General features: G+C 42.3%; 2 protein-coding genes across 9 annotated transcripts in view; one reads left to right on the top strand and one right to left on the bottom strand.

Moving 5' to 3' along the window:
* Window positions 1–20,377, bottom strand: part of SHROOM3 (shroom family member 3) — a 342,494-nt gene that overhangs the window by 99,421 nt on the left and 222,696 nt on the right. The window lies entirely within an intron of this gene.
* Window positions 2,863–3,162, top strand: LOC129658002 (60S ribosomal protein L37-like). Its single transcript, XM_055588854.1, is given in 1 exon segment — window positions 2,863–3,162. A coding segment is annotated over 1 exon segment (300 nt).

The raw sequence follows: 20,377 nt of genomic DNA, 5'->3' as shown, positions 1-20,377 counted from the left end.
TATGTGCAGCTAAGGCATCACAGCCATCAGTCAACTTGGGCTTCTAGCTGCATAAACTCAAGAGGAATTATCAATCAACAATGTATAGCATACATTTCATAAGGTGAAACAGAGGTTCCTCTCAAGAAATATGACTTAGGAAGCTCTATTAGTTAGCTAGGGTTGCTGTAACGAAATACTTGTCTTAAGCAACAGAAATGAATGAACAGAAAATCTCAGTTCTGGGTGCTAGAGGTTTAAGAATAAGATGTCAGCACGTTTGTTTTCTCCTGAGGACTCTCTCCTTAGCTTGCAGGAGGCCACCTTTCCATTGTGTCCTCGTCTGGTCTTTGCTCTGTGTTATCCCTTAGTGCTTCTTTGCATGTCTAAATTCTTCTTATAAGGACAGGAGTCAGGTTGGATTGGGGCTCACTTTAACGGTCTCATTTTAACTTAAGTATATATTTAAAGGCCCTATTGCCAAATATAGTCACATTCTGAGATATTGGAGGTTAGGACTTCAATATATGAATTTGGGGGGTAGGAGGGTGGAGCCACAATTCAGTCCATAACCTAAGTTCTTCAGATGACAAGGTGGCTATCCTAAATAAATTCTTTGACTTCACAAATACCAAATGTTTCATTTACTTTAGAAGTCAAAATTTCCTGATGACTAAGCAAACCCATTAAGAAAAGAGTAATTTTTGAAATTATGTGTATGCTGAGCATCCCACATGGTAACTAAGGGCTTACAGAGAAAACACTCTTTTAAATGGCCAGAATTAATGCCAGGAAGTAGCTCACCTATTTGAAAATCTGGCTCATTATTTTCAACTGCTAGGAAACAAGTGCCAGACATATTTGATATGTGTAACCCAGATAAGAAATTGTTTGAACAGTCTGACAAGGTGTCTCAAAATGGCAGCTTGGGTGAAATAGGTGTCATGACTTTGGTTCCTATAGAACCGAGAAGGCAAATGGACTAAACTGAACCTGGGGGATTGGAGTAAGTGCCTGGGCCTTGCAGAAAGTGGGCTCACTGTTCCTTGAGCTCCAACTTCTAAAAAAAAAAAAAAAGGCCATCTGGATTTTTCACATGAAAATTTCCAGTTTTCAATGTTGAAAATGAATTCAAGTAAAAAAGCACCACCATTCTGTGGGCCAAATAAAACATAGCTTCAGGAGAGTCTGGGCTGCTTTGCTTTTGGTGTAAAGCCATAGGGTGACCAGGTTCTAGTCTTGACTTGGAAGCTGTGTGACTCTGCCATCAGTTCATCTGCAATTCATCTTGAAAAATATGAGATGCCTTATGAGAGTTGCATGAAAGTCAGGTACACAATTCTTTCATTCTCTGTTGGAAGAAATGCAGAGTCCCCAAGTCCAAAAAGATTTCAAGCACAGACTCAAGAACTCCTAAGACCCTAGCATCTGAATAGAAGCAGGTCAATTTCACTGGCTCCTTCCCTCCTTCAATTAGTTTCAAGCCGATTGAAGATAACCTTTCCTGGAATGGATTTAGTTAGTTGAAAAGTTTTGATTTGGAACTAATACTATATACTAATATACTAATGCAAATTTAGGGCTTCCCCAGTGGCTCAGACAATAAAGAATCTGCCTGCAATGCAGGAGACCTGGGTTCAGTCCCTGGGTCGGGAAGATCCCCTGGAGAAGGGAATAGCAACCCACTCCAGTATTCTTGCCTGGAGAATCCCATGGACAGAGAAGCCTGGAGGGCCACAGTCCATGAAGTTGCAAAGAGTCAGACACAACTGAGCACACATGCATGCAATGCAAATTTATTGAAATAATGCATTATTTCAATAAATACTTTCTAGAGTTCCAGAGATTGATGCGTGTTAAGTCGCTTCAGTCATGTCTGATTCTCTGCAACCCTATACTGGAGAATACTGAAGTGAGTTGCCATGCCCTCCTCCAGGGATCTTCCCCACCCAGGGATCAAACCTGAATCTTTTATGTCTCTTGCATTGGCAGGTGGGTTCTTTACCACTAGTGCCACCTGGGAAGCCCGTCAGAGATTTATACAGTGACTTAAAATCAACAAACCTCAAAGTCCCCTTTCAGGAGAAGATACCCCTCGAGAATCAAGGGCTAACTATCCACTGCGAGACAGTTAACAGAGCTCTGCCCAGGAACCTAGGGACATAGCTCTGGGCTCATCTCTGAAAAACCAACTCTCTGAATCAATTTCTCTGATCTTCGGTTTGACTATAAAGTTCTTGGGACTTTTCATCCCTAAGATCCATTATTCTAGTTACCAAAATTAAACTATTAATTCTCAGTTCTGCAACCAGCTATGAGGCCCTGCTGCTAAGTTGCCTCAGTCGTGTCCGACTCTGTGCGACCCCATAGATGGCAGCCCACCAGGCTCCGCCGTCCCTGGGATTCCCCAGGCAAAAACACTGGAGTGGGTTGCCATTTCCTTCTCCAATGCATGAAAGTTAAAAGTGAAAGGGAAGTCACTCAGTTGTGTCCGACTCTTAGCAACCCCATGGACTGCAGCCTACCAGGCTCCTCCGACCATGGGATTCTCCAGGCAAGGGTACTGGAGTGGGTTGCCGTTGCCTTCTCTGTATGAGGCCCTAGGAAATGACAAAAATCAACTTGGTTAAATCACTTTAACCTGTGTCTAAGTATTCCAGTCTTATCGTTGCCAGCTAGAGAACTTGATCATGTTGGATGGGTGTCAAAACTCAGTGTAGAAGCACTTAGATGTTTTCAAATGCAGGGAGTTTTATAAATGCATAGAACACAAGTGGCAAGGGATAATTCTTGAAGCCACAATTCTTTAGCAGGAAAATATTTTTGAAATCTCTGGCTTTAAAAGCAACTGGATAGCTCTTTGGTCTCAGCAGCAGAAGCAAGATGACAAATGGAACGTCATTGCTTGGAAAGCGTGAGAATAAGACGCACACGCTGTGCCGTCACTGTGGCTCTAAAGCCTACCACCTTCTGAAGTTGACCTGTGGCAAGTGTGGCTACCCTGCCAAGCAAAAGAGAAAGTATAAGTGGAGTGCTAAAGCTAAAGCTAAAGGATGAAATACCACAGAGACTGGTTGAATGAGGCACCTAAAAATTGTATACCGCAGATTCAGGCATGGATTCCGTGAAGGAACAACACCTAAACCCAAGAGAGAGGCTGTTGCAGCGTTCAGTTCATCTTAAGGATTTCCACAATTAGTTAGGCAATAAATGTTCTGTTTTGTTTTTTTTTAAGCAACTGGATAATTAAAAGTGATGCTGGTTTTAAAATTTCATCATGGACTGCTGTGATAGGCAGAACTCTAAAGATGGTCCCAAAACTTCTGCTCCCTGGTCACTCGATCAAGCATTAATTTAGGTACTACTGGGAAGAGAGTGTGCAGACACAGTTATGTTTCTAAGTTGAATGACCTTAAGATACAGAGATTATTCAGGTGAGTCTGACCCAATCAGATGAGTCTTTTTAAAAGCAGTAAGGAAGACAGAGAGATTTAAACCAAGGGGCATGGAAGTCTAGGGAAGCGGGTGAGAAATCAATGTATTTTGCAAACTTGAAGATAGAAGGGGCCATGTGAGAAAAAGATATAGGCTGCCCCTAGGTGCAGATGGGCTACCCAGCTGGCTCAGTGGTGAAGAATCTGTCTGCCAATGTAGGAGATATGGGTTGGATCCCTGGGTCAGGAAGATCTCCTGGAGTAGGAAATGGCAACCTACTCCAGTATCCTTGCCTGGAAAATTCCTTGGACAGAGGAGACTGGAAGGCTGTAGTCCATGGAGTTGTAAAGAGTCAGACACAACTGAGCAACTGAGCATGCACACACTAGGAGCAGAGAACTGCTGTAAATGATAGCCAGTGTGGAAACCACAGGAACTGAACTGAACCAACAACCTGAATGAGTTTAAAAGTGGATTTTTCCAAGAGTCTCCAGATAAGAAGCCAGCCCAGGTGATACTTCATTTCAACCTTAAGACCATAAGCATAGAACTCAACTGAGTCATACAGGACTCCTGACCTGTAGAACTATGAGCTAATATATTTGTGCTGCTCTAAGATGCCGTGTTTGCAGTAATTGATTACACAGCAATAGAAAACTAACACATTTGTTGCCAGCAACAAATGTCAAGAAGGTTGTGAAGCCACTGGAACTGTATTGTAGGATGGTGCCATGACTTTGGAAAATAGTATGAAAGTTTCTTATTAGGCAAACATACATCTACCCTATGATCCAGCATCTCATCTAAGAGAATGAGAACATATGTCTACAAAAGGGCTTGAACACTAATATCCACAGTAGCTTTATTCATAATAACCCCACACTGGATACAGCCCAAATGTCCATCAACAGGAGGATGGATAAACAATGAACATAGACAACACCACGGATGAAGTTTAAAAACATTATGTTGAGTAAAAAACTACCATACAAAAGAGTACGTACTGTGTTATTTCATGTGTAAGCTTTAGAAGAAGCAAATCTAATCTATGGTGAAATAAATCAGAATACTGGATGCTTGGGGGGTGGGGGATGGACTGGGATGGGGCGTGGAGTTTATGGGGGTGATGAAAATGGTCTATCTTAACAGAGGTATAGATTACACAGGTATATACGTTTATCAGGACTCTGAAAATGGAACTGTAATACTGAAGCATACCTTTCAGCTTGTAAATGATATCTCAATAAAAATATATTGAAAAATAAATTTGAAAAAATTCAAGCCTGTAATGTTATAGACTGGTTGTTATTAAGGTGTTAATTGGTGGATCAGATGGTAAAGAATCTGCCTACAATGCATGAGACCCAGGTTCCATCCCTGGGTTGGGAAGATCCACTGGAGAAGGGAATGGACACCCACTCCAGCATTCTTGCCTGGAGAATCCCATGAACAGAGGAACCTGGAGGGCTACAGTCCATGGGGTAGCAAAGAGTCGGACGTGACTGAGTGACTAACACTAGGAGTATCCATTTAAAAGCACAGGGGGGAAGAATTAATCCAGAGGTGAGGGCATATGGCCCTCTGAGCAGCTAGATGAAAAACTGTTGGGCAGCGAGAATTAGCTTCAGTTCAGTTCAGTTCAGTTCAGTTGCTCAGCTGTGTCTGACTCTTTGCGACCCCACAGACTGCAGCACACCAGGCCTCCTGAGGCCCTCAAACCACTCCAGAGACTCAAACTGTCCTGTAAAAACCTACTATAAGTTTATTTTATACCCAGGACCAAAATGCTAAAATGGGCTTCCCTGGTGGCTCAGACGGTAAAGAATCTGCCTGCAATGCAGGAGACCTGGGTTCAATCCCTGGGTTGGGAAGATCCCCTGGAAGAGGGCATGGCAATATACTCCAGTATTCTTACCTGGAGAATCCCCATGGACCAGAGGAGCCTGGCAAGCTGCAGTCTGTGGGGGTCGCAAAGAGTTGGACGCAACTGAGCGACTAAACACACACGAACAGCATAGATGCCAATGGGGCTGCAGTGACCCAAGCAGGAAGGTCTCTGAAGGGAGCTGAGAGCACAGGGACAAGCAGGAAGTGCCCTGAGACTCCCATATGAGGGAGATGGAGCTTCAAGCTCTCAGATCTGATGGCCAAGGGTCAGCAACCCACAGGGGTGGCCTCCATGTGACAGCCAGCACTCTGGCCTCGGAGGCCTCTGGGAATATTGCTGCACACCTGCATTCCTGGTCTCTTTAGTATCAACACACTGGGGAATACACAACACATTGTGATGGGCTGCTACAGGTCTTCCTTTTACTGAAGTATAGTTGATGGATCAATACAATATTGTATAAGTAACAAGTAAACAATGTAGTGATTCAAAATTTTAAAAGATTATACTCCTACAGTTATTATAAAATATTGGCTGTATTCCCCATATTGTACAATATATCCATGCAGCTTATTTTATACTTAATTGTTTCTACTTCTTAATCCCCTACTTCTATACTGCCCTTCCTCCCTTCCCTCTCCTCACCGGTAACTGCTAGTTTGTTCTCTGTGTCCGTGTAAACTCATCTTTTCTTAGTTGGTGGAGAGGCTTCTCAAAGCTCATAGAAATGTCACTGGATTCTGCAGACTTACACTTTGGTACTTGGGAAGGGACTTTAAACAGAGCCAACAATTGTAGGCTGAAATTTTCTCAGTTTGACTGACATGGGTTTAAACCAAAATGACCAACATGAGAAACTGTGTTTTAAAATGTGGGCTGTACTTTTTCTAAGGGGCTCTAATGGTTATACAGTGGTGTGTGTGTGTGGAGGGGGGAGTGTAAAGTAGTAGAGCCACTTGACTGGCAAGGTGTCTTCGATCTGTTGGACTCTGTCCTTAAAAAGTTCCATGTGTATGTGGGAAGCCCTCTCCAGAGCGGAAGTCAGTAAGGTCGCATAGGGAAGCTGTGCTAGGGAGAGGAGAGGTGAGCTAAAGGATGGGCCTTGAGAATTTACAATGAGAGTTAAAATGAGACCAGTTAGTAAGAGCGGGCACTAGAATCAAACTTTCAGGTAGTCAACCGGAGAAGGAAGAATGGAATCTCGATGATATTCTTTCTTAGGTGAGTCTTTCGTTTGTTTAATCATAACAATGATTTGGAAAAACTTTACTAGTGAGTCAGTGATGGGTTTGGCTACATATATGATAAATCAGGACTTCCCAGGTGGCGCTACTGGTAAAGAATCTGCCTGCCAATGCAGGAGACCCAAGAGATATGGGTTCAGTTCTGGGGTCAGGAAAATCCCCTGGAGGAGGGCATGGCAACCCACTCCACTATTCTTGCCTGGAGAATCCCATGGACAGAGGAGCCTGGTGGGCTACAGCCCATAGGGTCACAAAGAGTCAAAAATAACTAAAGTGACAGCATGCACACACTATAAACTAGTTACAATGCCCTAATCATTTCTAAAAAAAAGTTTTACCAGGAAATGATGCAAAGTGACACTGAATCCACAGGTTTTGTTCTTTTATGTAAGTGTTAAGTATCTGACTTGTCAGTTTTGCAACCTGATTGATTTTGATACTTAGCAGTATTTGATATTTTGGCTTTGAGTGGAGCTGAGACTATTCACTCATTTCTCCATCCAAAGGTGCCAACATTGGCCATTACTTGGATCCTACCAGTTATGTGTGCATGCGTATGCATGTGCACGTGTGTGTGCACGCGTGCGCACACACACACACACACACACAGAGTTAGAAGGGGTTCCTGCAGGAATGCTTACTCTTACCACACAGTTAGAATTCATTGTTCCTAGCTTGTGTCCCTCACTTGAAAATGAGGTCTTTGGGTGAATGCAATGGTTTGCCTTCTTTATCCTTTATTCTTAATACCTAACAGAGTATCTGACACATAGTTGATGGAAGTATTTTTAGTCTTGCTATTTCCTGTTATGTTCTCTATGGAGATGAAAAAACAGCCCAGGTTTTTCTTTTTCTACATGAAGACACACATTCACGGCTCAATCTCAAATCCAGCCACATAACCTTTCCTTGGCTTTTCTATCTTTAGACCCTGCCCCGCCCCCAGCAAGTTTCTTTCAGAAGTGAAGCAAGAGTTTCTGAACAACCTGGTGAATTCCAATTAGGGCTGCTGCTGCTTCTGCTGCTAAGTCACTTCAGTCGTGTCCGACTCTGTGTGACCCCATAGACGGCAGCCCACCAGGTTCCCCCGTCCCTGGGATTCTCCAGGCAAGAACACTGGAGTGGGTTGCCATTTCCTTCTCCAATGCATGAAAGTGAAAAGTGAAAGTAAAGCTGCTCAGTCGTGTCTGACTCTTAGCGACCCCATGGACTGCAGCCCACCAGGCTCCTCCATCCATGGGATTTTCCAGGCAAGAGTACTGTTGTGGGGTGCCATTGCCTTCCCCGCCAGTTAGGGCAGGGAACACAAATCACCAACGCTTGGGGTTTGAACACCTGGCATTTGGGTGGCCAGCTCCCCTCCTTCACAGTCTGGTGGGTGCCAAGCACTTTCCTAATTTTCACAAGTGTTATGTGACTGTGGGGATATATTATCAAGTGTGCAGAAAAGCCCTTGGTCACTGCAAAACAGGTAATCAGCTTCACTTCATGTAGAAAAGGTTCAGAGGTGAAAGGAGATATCTGAATTGCAAACCAATGGTTTCCCAACAACCCCACGAATGTACTGAACTCTACAAAAATAGGGCCGATTCCAGGACTGCCCCATGTGACCACAAGAAAAGACCCAGGTGGCCACAGTCTGAGAACGCGAGTCCTTGGAAAGGGTCCTGAAACCAGTACAGTCTGCAGGAGACCAGGTACAACTCAGTCTTGACTTGTCAGGCTTGGCGACAGTCTGTTCTCTGTGTCTTGTGTGTATCAGGAAACCTAATAGTTACAGAGCTGAGAAACAGGCTTCCTCTATAATTAGTGCAACAGGCCAATGGATGTCACTGTTGCACCATGGAAACAGAATCTCAACCCTGATGGGACTTGGAACAGCGATGCACTCACTGCTTGGCTACTTTAACAGAGCAGAGAGCACCTTGAACCAAAGGGAAAGTACTTCAAGTGGATGGTCAGATGTTGTGATTTATACATATATTCGATCACTCAGATCTTCACTTGCAGTTCCTGGCTCACAGCTCCCAAACTCTTGGAATTTCCTAAGTGATAGGAGCTTACAGGTGTCTCTTATTAGGTTAACGAGGTCTGGTTGCCAATGCAGACAACCTTGTGATGAGAGGGTTGGAACTTTCAGTCCCATGCCTAGACCCAGAGGGCCTGGAGGTTGACTTCAATCACCAATGGCCAGTAGTTTAGTCAATTGGGCCTATGCAATAAAGCCTCCATAAAAAAAGGATGTGTGTGTATGCGTGTGTCGGAGCTGGGGGGCGTGGCGGGGAGGTTTCAGAGAGCTTCAGGCTGGGGAGCACATGGACCCTGGGGAGGGTGGAGCACCTGGAGAGGGGATGGAAGCACATACCCTCTCCCTGTAACTTGCCCTGCGTGTCTCTTCCATCCAGTTGTCCTGAGTTACAATCTTTCACAATAAACCAGTGGTCTAACAAGTGAAATGTTTCTCTGAGTTCTGTAACCACTCTAGCAAATTCACTGAACCCAAAGAGGGGTCTGGGGGTAATGCAGGAGACCCTGGTTGAACCCCTGGGTTGGGAAGATCCCCTGGGGAAGGGAATGACAACCCTTTCCAGTATTCTTGCTGGAAAATCCCATGGACAGAGGAGCCTGGCAGGCTACAGTCCTCGGGGTCGCAAAGAGTCAAACATGTATGAGACTAACACACAGGTAACAACCTGGACTGTGATTGTCATTCTGAGTGGAAAGGGATCACTACAACCTCCCATTTGTAGTGTATAGGTCAGAAGCACAGGTAACCGCCTGGGCTGGATCTAGTTCTTAAGTGTGTGTGTGTGTGTGTGGAGGAATGAACCCTTAACCTACGGGATCTGATGCCATCTCTGTGTAGTGTCAGAATTGAGTTGAATTCTCAGAGTTCCGCTGGTGTGGAGAAATCCCCACCACACACACACGCATGTACTGGAATTGGGGTCAGAATGCCAAGAGAGATGGTAATTAACATTCCGCTTTTAGTTTTTAGAGCTAGTAATGAGCAGGTACATTTGGGTTAAGGCAAAACATGCAAATTAAGGCAAATAGCTTTGAACAGAGTCGGGACCTATAGATGAATGTGTCTGTCACCTACCTATCAGGGGAAAAGCTGAAAAAACGAAACAAACCAAGTCCTTGGACTTCAAATATTGGGTTTCTTCCACTCCACATGACTGCCTTTCACAATTAAACAATGTGCAAAATTATTTTTAAAATACATATGCTGATACTTAGAGTGAGACCTCTCATCATATCAATGGCCTGGCATAAATACTTTGGAAGGAACTTCTAATCCTCAACCTGAATAATGAAAGCCTCCTTGTTTTCCAATGACCCGAGAGAGAAATCCCAGTGGCATTTCCTGGCAGTTCTTAATGTCTTTAGAGCTGTCACAGGTCATAGGCTATAATCATTCTTGGGTTTTCTGATGATGAGACCTGTCACTGCTGTCAGACAGGCTTAACTGGCCTTTGGGGACACTTTCTTAAAATATAAGTAAATTGGGCAACTAATCCTATACTTCTGTGTCTTGGTTCTTTTAGGAGCCTTGAAGTCTAGATTTGAAGAAGGAAAGGTTAAGGGAGCAATCCTGGAGAGAAGTGACACAGGAATTTCTTTGTGTTTATCTTAAAGACATCTATACCACTCAATATTTAGCCCAGTAACCATTACCCCCATTTCCTGGCAAATAGTCATTCTTGGTCTTGGGCACATTTAATATTTTCAGATAGAAATGATGGGAGATCATCTTATTGACCCAGAATTTATATATATATATATATATATTCACATACTATATTATTATATATTTAGTGATTTAATTTATATAATGATTACACATTTATAATTATAAATTTAGTATATATATAAATTACCAAATCATTTAACGAGTATGAGTTATACTCACGTCCCTGGCCATGAGTCTGAAGAGACTGACAATGGACTATGGGCCCCAAGACTTCACTTGTAGGTACCAGGAATCTGAGATTAAAGCTGCCAATTAGGTGGGTGCCACTTGCATGTAATACTTGGTAGGCTGTTTCTTTTCCCCTTCAACAATTTGGAATGCACGAAAATGATACACAGACATTGGTTTAATTTTCAATGACGTCAGTCAATGGCACCCCACTCCAGTACTCTTGCCTGGAAAATCCCATGGACGGAGGAGCCTGGTGGGCTGCAGTCCACGGGGTCACTAAGAGTCAGACACGACTGAGTGACTTCCCTTTCACTTTTCACTTTCATGCATTGGAGAAGGAAATGGCAACCCACTCCAGTGTTCTTGCCTGGAGAATCCCAGGGACGGGGGAGCCTGGTGGGCTGCCATGTATGGGGTCGCACAGAGTCAGACACGACTGAAGCGACTTAGCAGTAGTAGCAGCAAGCACCCACTAAGCATAAAGGCCAATGGTAACAAAGTTCACTTCTTCCTGACTGAAATCATTTTCACCAGTTTAATCCACACTTAGCCAAAGCCATACAGCAGGATAAAGCAGAAGTTAAGACAGCCAAACAGAGCTCAGGTCACTAGCTGTGTGACTTTGGGTTAACCACTTTCCTCCTCTGGGTTTCAATTTTCTCATTTGCAAAATGGAGATAAGAAGTTGTTGATATGACAGCATATTACAATGGTTACCTTCACTCGGTTGTTTTCTACATGCTAGACCCTGAGAGTGGCACCTTAAAACAAATGTGACTGGCAGTCATCCTGACTTGCTCCCTCTTCCTCTACTCTCACACCCAAAGAGTCACCAAGTCATGCAATCTTATCTCTGAAAGATTTCTCAAATCTATCCCCTCCTTCCACGGCCCTAGTTCCAGCCCTCATTATCCCTTGGCCTCCTAACTTGGTCTCCCTGCTTTCACTTTTGTGCCCCTTAAATCCATTTTCTGCATATTGACCACAGCAATCGGTTTAAACAAAAGCATGCTACTGCCTCACTAACAGCCCGTCAGTGGCTCTCCACCTTCCTGACCATGAAATTCTCCAGGCAAGAATACTGGTGGAGGTTGCCATTCCTTTTCCCCAAGGGATCTTCCTGACCCAGGGATCAAACCTGGGTTTCGTGCATTGCAAGCAGACTCCTTACCATCTGAGCCACGAGGGAGGCCCAGCAAAAAGCATAAGCTCTTAGATTGGCAAACAAGGTCATCCTGTCTATCTATCCCGGATTTAGCATCCCCTGCCCAATACACACACACTCTCTAGGCTGCTTTTCATCTCTGCATCTTGTTTATGCTTCAGTGTTGCAACACTGAATTACACCTCTGTTCATCTTTTAAGACTCAGCTCAGTTTAGGCAACTCAGGAAAGTCTTCTCTGATGCTTCTGCTTTCTTGGGTTACTTCCCAAGCTAGGTCAGGCACTCTCTCCCCTGGCCATTATCACGAGCTTGAAGCTCCTGTATATGTCAATTTCACTGCATCTGTTTGGCAATTTATTTATTAGTATTTCTCCCTTACTAGACTCTTCTCCATAAGGACATAAAGCATGTCTTCTTCATCCTTCTGTCCCCATCACTTGGCACTTGCCTGGCACACAGCCAGGGCTCAGGAATAAAGTGAACGCGGGAGTGAAAACAACAGTGTGCGGCCCAGGCCATGCTTTTTGTGCACACCATGCCCCATCACAAATATGCCCTATGTCTGAAACACTGGTTCTCAACTAGGGGTAATTTTGCTCCCAGGGGCACTTTTTTCAGCGCCTGGAAACCTTCAGGCTATCACGACGAGGGGGGCGAGGGGGTGGTGGCGGCGGGGAGAGGGAATGTGCTTCTAGCATCCAGTGGATAGAGGCCACGGATGCTGCCTAACAGTGCCTAGGACAGCCCTACCACACAACCCACAACGGAGAATTATCCAGCCCCAACTGTTAATATTGATAAGAGCCCAAATTGAAAAATCCTGCTCTAGAACAGGATCTGGAATATGGAAGATCTCAATATAGGATTCCTGATGCTGGCACCAGTGGCAGGAATGATAATCATGATATATATACATCATATAATTGGACAGCATACTGTTTTCAGTTTATTGAGCAGTTCTGCATCATATTCACTCACTTCACAGCATCAGACCTGAGGGAGTTCCATTCTACTTTTACAAACACACTTTACATAAGGCAAAGTCCAGTGGAGTATGACACATGCCCTCTCTCTCCTAACACACACATACACAACCTACCTGCTTCAGGCCTCCAACCCTGAACAACCAGCTAGGATGCCTGGACCATGTGGGTAAATCTGTTAGTTCACCAGCTATGGTGTTGTTGAAATACACACACACACACACACACTTAGAAGTATTTCACATCTTGTGTGAACTCATAACTTGAACACCCTCTCCAATAAGGCCTGGCCTCCCTGGGATCGCAAGGGAAGTGTAACAGTGAAAACTTTCAAGCTGTCAAGTGAGTTTTTTTTATTAGCCATCTGACACAGCACAGGTGAGGCAGTAGCCTGTGACATGGGACACAAGCTGACCCACTTCTCAGGGAATGTCGTCCAATCAATGACACATATACTAGAGTTACTTATTCACCTTGGGCAATTCTTTTCATCTACGTGTATTTCACTATTGAGAGTTTGGAGATGAGGTGCATGGTGAAGGAGGCTGCCTAGAGGTAGCAAAACCAGGACGTAAGTTCTAAATTCACCAGAGTGACCCCTGCTTATAATTCAGCTGCATGACCCCCTGTCTGAACCCTGAGGCAAATTTATGATCAGTTTCTCATGGTTATCTTCAGCTCCTCTTTCAGCTGTCCTCTTATCAGTCCAGATGTCTTTTTGCTTTTGAGACAAGCCATTTTTCTTGTCTTACCAACTCCCTTTTTTCTTTATCTATTCAAATTATTAAACTGCTAAAACTGATTGCCAACTCTGGATATGTTTGTCCTGGCTTAATACACACTGGCATAGAAGTGGTGGGATCCATCTTTTTGGTAATTAAATTTAACACTCAACTCAGCCTAGAATTTCCAAGCTGAGATGAGGCATCTCCTTCTGCCAACACAAATCATATGGTGAAAGCCTAACTTTCAATAAAGTAGCTTTGAGTCCTAATATAAGCAGGAATGACTTGCTTTATTCCTGAAAACCCTTTAAATTCTGAAATAATGGCTTTGTCCACCATTAAAACCATATCCAGGTAGAAGTTCAGGGGAGGTGAAGCTGGACTCTGTAAAGTTTCCCTTGCCAAGGACCTGATTTGCTGGATAGATAACCAACATCCTAAACTGATGTGTTATGATGGAAAAGTTCCCCTTGGCTACAGTGCCATTAAACATTACCTTAAGGGAGTTCAAGTAAATGTGCGATGCAGAGGCTTCTGTTGGTTAAGCCAAGGATGTGGTATTCCTTAGCTTGGGCAATTAGCTCGTTTAGAATTTAAACAAACAGAAAATGCAGCACTAGCCTGCTGATAGGTTGCTGGATGGCTTGTGAGCTACCCATCCAACTATCCTCAAAGTGGCAAAGGCATTACCCACTGATGTGCAAGCGTGGTGGGAAGCCTTTTCCAGCTCAACAGTTCCCTAACTTCTTACTTATTATTAGTAGTAGTTTCGTCACTAAGTCATGTCTGACTCTTGCGACCCCACAGACTGTAGCCTGCCAGGCTCCTCTGTCCATGGGATTCTCCAGGCAAGAATACTGCAGTGGGTTGCCATTTCCTTACTTATTATGTGGTGTCAAAGACTGAATGTTTGTGTCCCTTGCCAAATTCATATGTTGAAACCCTAACCCCAATATGGTTGTACTTGGAGATAATGGCTTCTGAGAAAGTAGGGTTAAACAAGGTCATAAGACGGAGGCCTTAATTTAAAAGGATTAGTGTCCTTCTAAGAGACACCCGGAGAAGGCAATGGCACCCCACTCCAGTACTCTTGCCTGGAGAATCCCAGGGACGGGGGAGCCTGGTGGGCTGCCGTCTCTGGGGTCGCACAGAGTCAGACACGACTGAAGCGACTTAGCAGCAGCAGCAGCAAGAAACACCAAGGGAAGACACAGGGAAGTCTGTCGCACTGCAGTCCATGGGGTCACAAAGAGTTGGATATGACTTAGCCACTGAATAACAACAACAAAAATAACAAGAGAACCAAAGAGCTCATTTCTCCTTTCTCTTTCTGCTACACTTTTGCATGTACCCAGGAAAGGCCACAGGGAGATACAGAAGGTGGCCATCTACAAACCAGGAAGAAAGCTCTCATAAGAAGTCAAGACTTGCTGAAACCTTGATCTTGATCTTGGACTTTTCAGCTTTCAGAACTGTGAGAAAATAAGATTCTATTGTTCAAGCCATGCAGGCTATGGTATTCTGTTATGGCAGACTGAGCAGACTAATACAGATGGTTATTATGAACTGTTTTAAGAAGTGAACAACCTACCAAGGTTGCAATAATTACCATCCACAGCAATCACCTAATAACTGTTATTGTGTACATCACAGGTCATCAAAATACTAGATTTTAGGAATTAAGAAAATAATCCCACTTACAGTTGCATCAAGAATAAAGTATCTAGCAATAAATTTAACCAAGGAGGTGAAAGACACATACACTGAAAATTGTACAGTCACTGATGAAAGAAATTGTAGAAGACATAAATAAATTGTAAGATATTCTGTACTCATGTACTGGAAAAAATAATAAAATTAATATTGTAAAATTTCCATATTACCTAAAGCCACTGATAGATTCAATCCAATCCCTATCAAAATTCAATTGGTATTTTTCATAGAAATAGAACAAATAATCCTAAAATTGTATGGAACCACAAAAGACCCCAAATAGACAAAGCAATCTTGAGAAGGACAAGCTGGAGGCATCACACTTGATGATTTTAAACTATATTACAAAGCTATTATCATAGCATATAATATACTATAATCAAAACAGCATGGTGTTGGCATAACAGCAGACACACAAAGGAACAAAATAGAAAGCTCAGAAATAAACCCATGCATATATGGCCAATTAATTTGTGACAAAGAGCCATGAATATACAATGCAAAAGGAAAATCTCTTCCATAAATGATGTTGAGAAAACTGGACAGGTACATGCAAAAGAATAAAACTGGACCAGTATCTTACACCATTCACAAAAATCAACTCAAAATGGACCAAAGACTTGAACATAAGACCTGAAATCATAAAACTCTGAGAAGAAAACATAGCGGGTAAGCTCCTTCACATCAGTATGGCAAAGATTTTTAGATTTGACACCCAAAGCAGAAAAAAACAAGCAGAACTACATCAAACTAAAAATCTACACAGCAAAGGAAGCCATCAACAAAATTAAATGACAACCTATGGAATGGGAGAAAATATTTGCAAATCATATATCAGAGAAGTGGTTCATATCCAAAATATATGAAGAAATCATACAACTCAATAGTAAAACTCCCTAACAATCCAGTTAAAAAATGGGCAGAGGGTCTTCCCTGGTAGTCCAGTGGCTAAGTCTCCATGCTTCCAATGCAGGGGGCCCAGGTTTGATCTCTGGTCAGGGTAGAAGTTCCCACATGCCACAACTAAAGATCCCGCATGCCACAGTGAAGATGGAGGATCCTGCATGCAGCAACTAAGACCCAGCCCAGCCAAATATATAAATAAACAGAGAAACTGAACAGACATTTTTCTAAAGACATACAGATAGCCAATAGTACATGAAACAGTGCTCAGTATCACTAATTATCAGGAAAGTACAAATCAGAACCACAGTGAGATCTCTTCACACCTGTTAGAGTAGCAGTGTGGAGGTCCCTTAAAAATTTTAAATAGAGCTGCCATAGGATCCAGCAATTCCACGTCTAGGTGTTTATCTGAAAGAGATGAAGGCACTAACTTGAAAAGATACCTGCACTTCCATGTTCATCGTAGCATTATTTACAAGAGCCAAAGGAGGAAAGCAATCTAAGCATCCACTAACGGGTGAATGGATTAAGAAGTTGCATACATACACACAATGGAATATCATTCAGCCAGAAAAAAAGAAGGAAAACCTGCCTTTTATGACAACATGGATGGACCTTGAGGGAATTATGCCAAATGAAATAAGTAAGGCAGAGAAAAACAAATACTATATAATTATATAATCTCATTTATATGTGAAATCTTAAAAAACAAAACAAAACACCTCATAGATACAGAGAACAGATTGGTGATTGCTATACACAGGGAATAGGGGGTCTGGGATGAGCAAAATGGGTGAAAGTAGTCAAAAGGTACAAAATTATAAATATAAAATAATTAAGTGCTGGAGATGTGATATACTCCTTAGTGACTTAGTTAACAATACTGTATTGTGTATTGGAAAGTTGCTAAGAGAAAAATAAAATTTAAAAGTTCTCATCACAAGAAAAGAATTGTATCAATGTGTGGTGATGAATGTCAGCTAAACTTATCGTGATCATTTCATAAAATATACATATATCAAATTATTATGTTGTACATCTAAAACTAATACAATGTTATACATCTATTGTATTTAAGTTTTTTAAAATGCTCACTATGAACTCAGGATTTATTTTATGTCAGATGAGGAATCAACTGTCAATTAATCTTATATGTACACTACTTTTTATCATTATCATTTTAATATATTTATGGATCATTTAATCTAATTTGCAAGAAAAGATAATTTATCTTTCATGACATTATCTTATATTTATGTAATACATTTTCCCCAAGAAGTTCAAAGGATTTTTCTCAAAACTTCTTACTGGTTTTGATTGAAGCCCCAGGATCTGGGCAAAAGGCTGATTTCCATTGCCCTAGTTTTCATTAAAAATCATTTTGCTTTCTCTTGGTATTTGATGAGAGAAGCAGCTCTTTGATTTGGGGATCTTTTTAAAATTGACTTTGTTCTATTTTAATCCCAACTGCTCCAGGCATCATTAGCTCATCTTAATAGAAGTTTCAATTTCCTTTTATCCCTTTGAGCTTGGATTCCAATGCCCTCAAAGCAGCACCTTTTAATTGGCCTGGAAAAGGTCACCGTTTCAAGGAAAGGAAGCCATATCGTACATTTTACAGAGTCAATGAGGGTCTCTGAGATCAGACAGGGATGGTTGCAGAGGGGGGATTCACCCTCCAGCAAATGTTTAGGTGGCATGTGATTACCTCCTAAACATTTTCAATGTAATGTTCCATATAATTACATATACCCACTCTTATTTCAACACATTCCTTGCTACAATTAATTGGCCTTTATTTAATATTCATTTGTCTTTAAGATTTTGTTCTCCTTTTTTAGTTTAGCCAGTGGCTAAGGGGCAGTGTTAATTTGGACAGTGGTTTTTCCTTATATGTAATAACTTTCAGTGACACTCTCCTATACAGACAACCCCAATCATACGCTTTTTAGAAAATGATACAAGGACACCTCATGTATTCTCCTAATAAAAGGGCATCTAATGTATAGATCTGATGTATTCTCTGCCTTCACGAACTCCCTACCACATGTTGTCTTGTATATTCTAGCAGTAATTTCTCCAAAGTCTAAAGTGTAATCAAATCTTACATATACATGGACACAGTTTACCATCAAAGAAAGTTTTTGAGGGAAGCCTCCCTGATTACTTTACTTTCTTCTAGTGTTACAAAAGCTAATCTGGATCTAGAGTGGGTACCTAAATCCTACAGTGGAGGAGGAGGTAGTAAACCTTTCAAGGATCTGAAAGAATTCAGAAACTTGACTCCATCAGGGCAGCAGTAAGGAAGCGAGGGGGAGAGCTGCTGAAAAAATCCTAGTCTTCAAGGGGCTAGCCTTCCACTTCAAAGACTCACGGATGTAAAGAAATACTCTACAATATTTCATCTCTTTAATTATCAAGACACTCTTAAGAACCCTCAATATTTGGTACTTCAGGAGTCATTACTCAGACACTTATGAAAATTAACCATTATTATTTCCACTATCTTACAGATGGATCATGGATACATATTACAGAAAAGTAGTATATTAGAAGGATGATAGAATACACAATACACCTACAATACATCTAAAAATCTAGGTCCACAGGTTTCTTTTTTCTATATTATTAAAAAAATAAATTGATAAAGTGATTTTTTTAAAACAAACTTTCCAGAATAAAGTTCCTTTGTGTCCCCTTCTTTTGAAGAATTGGGTGGAATTCTAAGTTCAGTGAACCTAATAGAAGTAGACCATCAAGAACAAGACAAAAAACTGTCCTCATCTAGTTTGCACTGAAGCACTGTGCTCTGCTACATTCACCCACAAAAGAGAGTGACATGGACATTTGGGAACACCGTCAAGGAAGAGAGACCTTAACAGCCCAGATCTCTGGATCATGACATGGAAATAACAGGTGAAGGAATTCAGTTCAGTTCAGTTCAGTCGCTTAGTCGTGTCCAACTCTTTGCAACCACATGAACCGCAGCACGCCAGGCCTCCCTGTCCATCCTGGAGTCCACCCAAACCCACGTCCATTCAGTCAGTGATGCCATCCAACTATCTTATCCTCTGTCGTCCCCTTCTCCTCCTGCCCTCAATCTTCCCCAGCATCAGGGCCTTTTCAAATGAGTCAGCTCTTTGTATCAGGTGGCCAAAGTATTGGAGTTTCAGCTTCAACATCAGTCCTTCCAATGAACACCCAGGACTGATTTCCTTTAGGATGGACTGGTTGGATCTCCTTGCAGTCCAAGGGACTCTCAAGAGTCTTCTCTAGCACCAGAGTTCAAAAGCATCAATTCTTCAGCGCTCAGCTTTCTTTATAGTCCAACTCTCACATCCATACATGACCAGTGGAAAAACCATAGTATTGACTAGACGGACCTTTGTTGACAAAGTAATGTCTCTGCTTTTTAATATGCTGTCTAGGTTGATCATAACTAAAGACTAACTAACCTAGAAAAGATTTGGCAGAAAAATGTTAAATGTCCTCAAAAGGTCAGAAGATGGTGAAATGGAAAAACCATTCAATATCTTCTATTTGGTTCAAGAAGGATGAAAGGACTGAAGCTATGATGGAATTAGTATAAAGAAGAATACCACTGTAATTTGAAGTGGTCTGAAAATGAAATCGTGTGCTTTGGTACTTAGGGGTTCACTTTCCCAGACAGTGTTCAAGTACAGGCTGGCACACCACTCTAGTGAGCTGCTGTAAAATGCACGAGACAAGAAACTGAACCGCCTGCATTTTCAGTTTGCTTCTAACCCTCAAGTTCTATGAAAATGCCTGCGTTGGGGAAGATTATTTGATGCAACAAAATTAGGTACAGCCAAATAATTCAAATACTAATGGTTTCAGGGATCCAGGATGTAGGATTTGTGTAGGCTTTCCTACCACAAAGCTGGAGTTATTTTATTCCATTAAAATAGATTGAATGTTAAACCAGTCTACTTGTGCGTGTGTGCTAAGTTGCTTCAGTCAAGTCTGACTCTGTGCAACTCTATGGATCATAGCCCACCAGGCTCCTCTGTCCCTTGGATTCTCCAGGCAAGAATACTGGAGTGGGTTGCCATGTCCTACTCCAGGGGATCTTCTCTACCCAGGGACTGAACTCCCATCTCTTATGTCTCCGGCGTTGGTAGGTGGGTTCTTTACCACTAGTGCCACCTGGGAAGCCCTTACTTGACTTAGATAAGACAAAGCAAAACAACAAATCCTCTTAAGGATGCTCCACCGAGACTGTTTATCTACACTCATCTACTTAAATTGGCTCTTCTGAAATGTCTGTGTGGGTTCTGTTGGGAGGAGGGATGCGGGCTTTTGCAGCCGTCATGTCACTCAGCTGGGATGTGGAGAAGGCTCCTCCACTCCCCGGAAGAGCCTTCAGCAGCTCTTCCCTGAGGGCCTCCAT

This window comes from Bubalus kerabau, chromosome 7 (assembly GCF_029407905.1).
Source record: "Bubalus kerabau isolate K-KA32 ecotype Philippines breed swamp buffalo chromosome 7, PCC_UOA_SB_1v2, whole genome shotgun sequence".
Classification (NCBI taxonomy): domain Eukaryota; kingdom Metazoa; phylum Chordata; class Mammalia; order Artiodactyla; family Bovidae; genus Bubalus; species Bubalus kerabau.
Note: the sequence above shows the minus strand (reverse complement) of the source record. Positions and strands in the feature narration are given on the sequence as shown.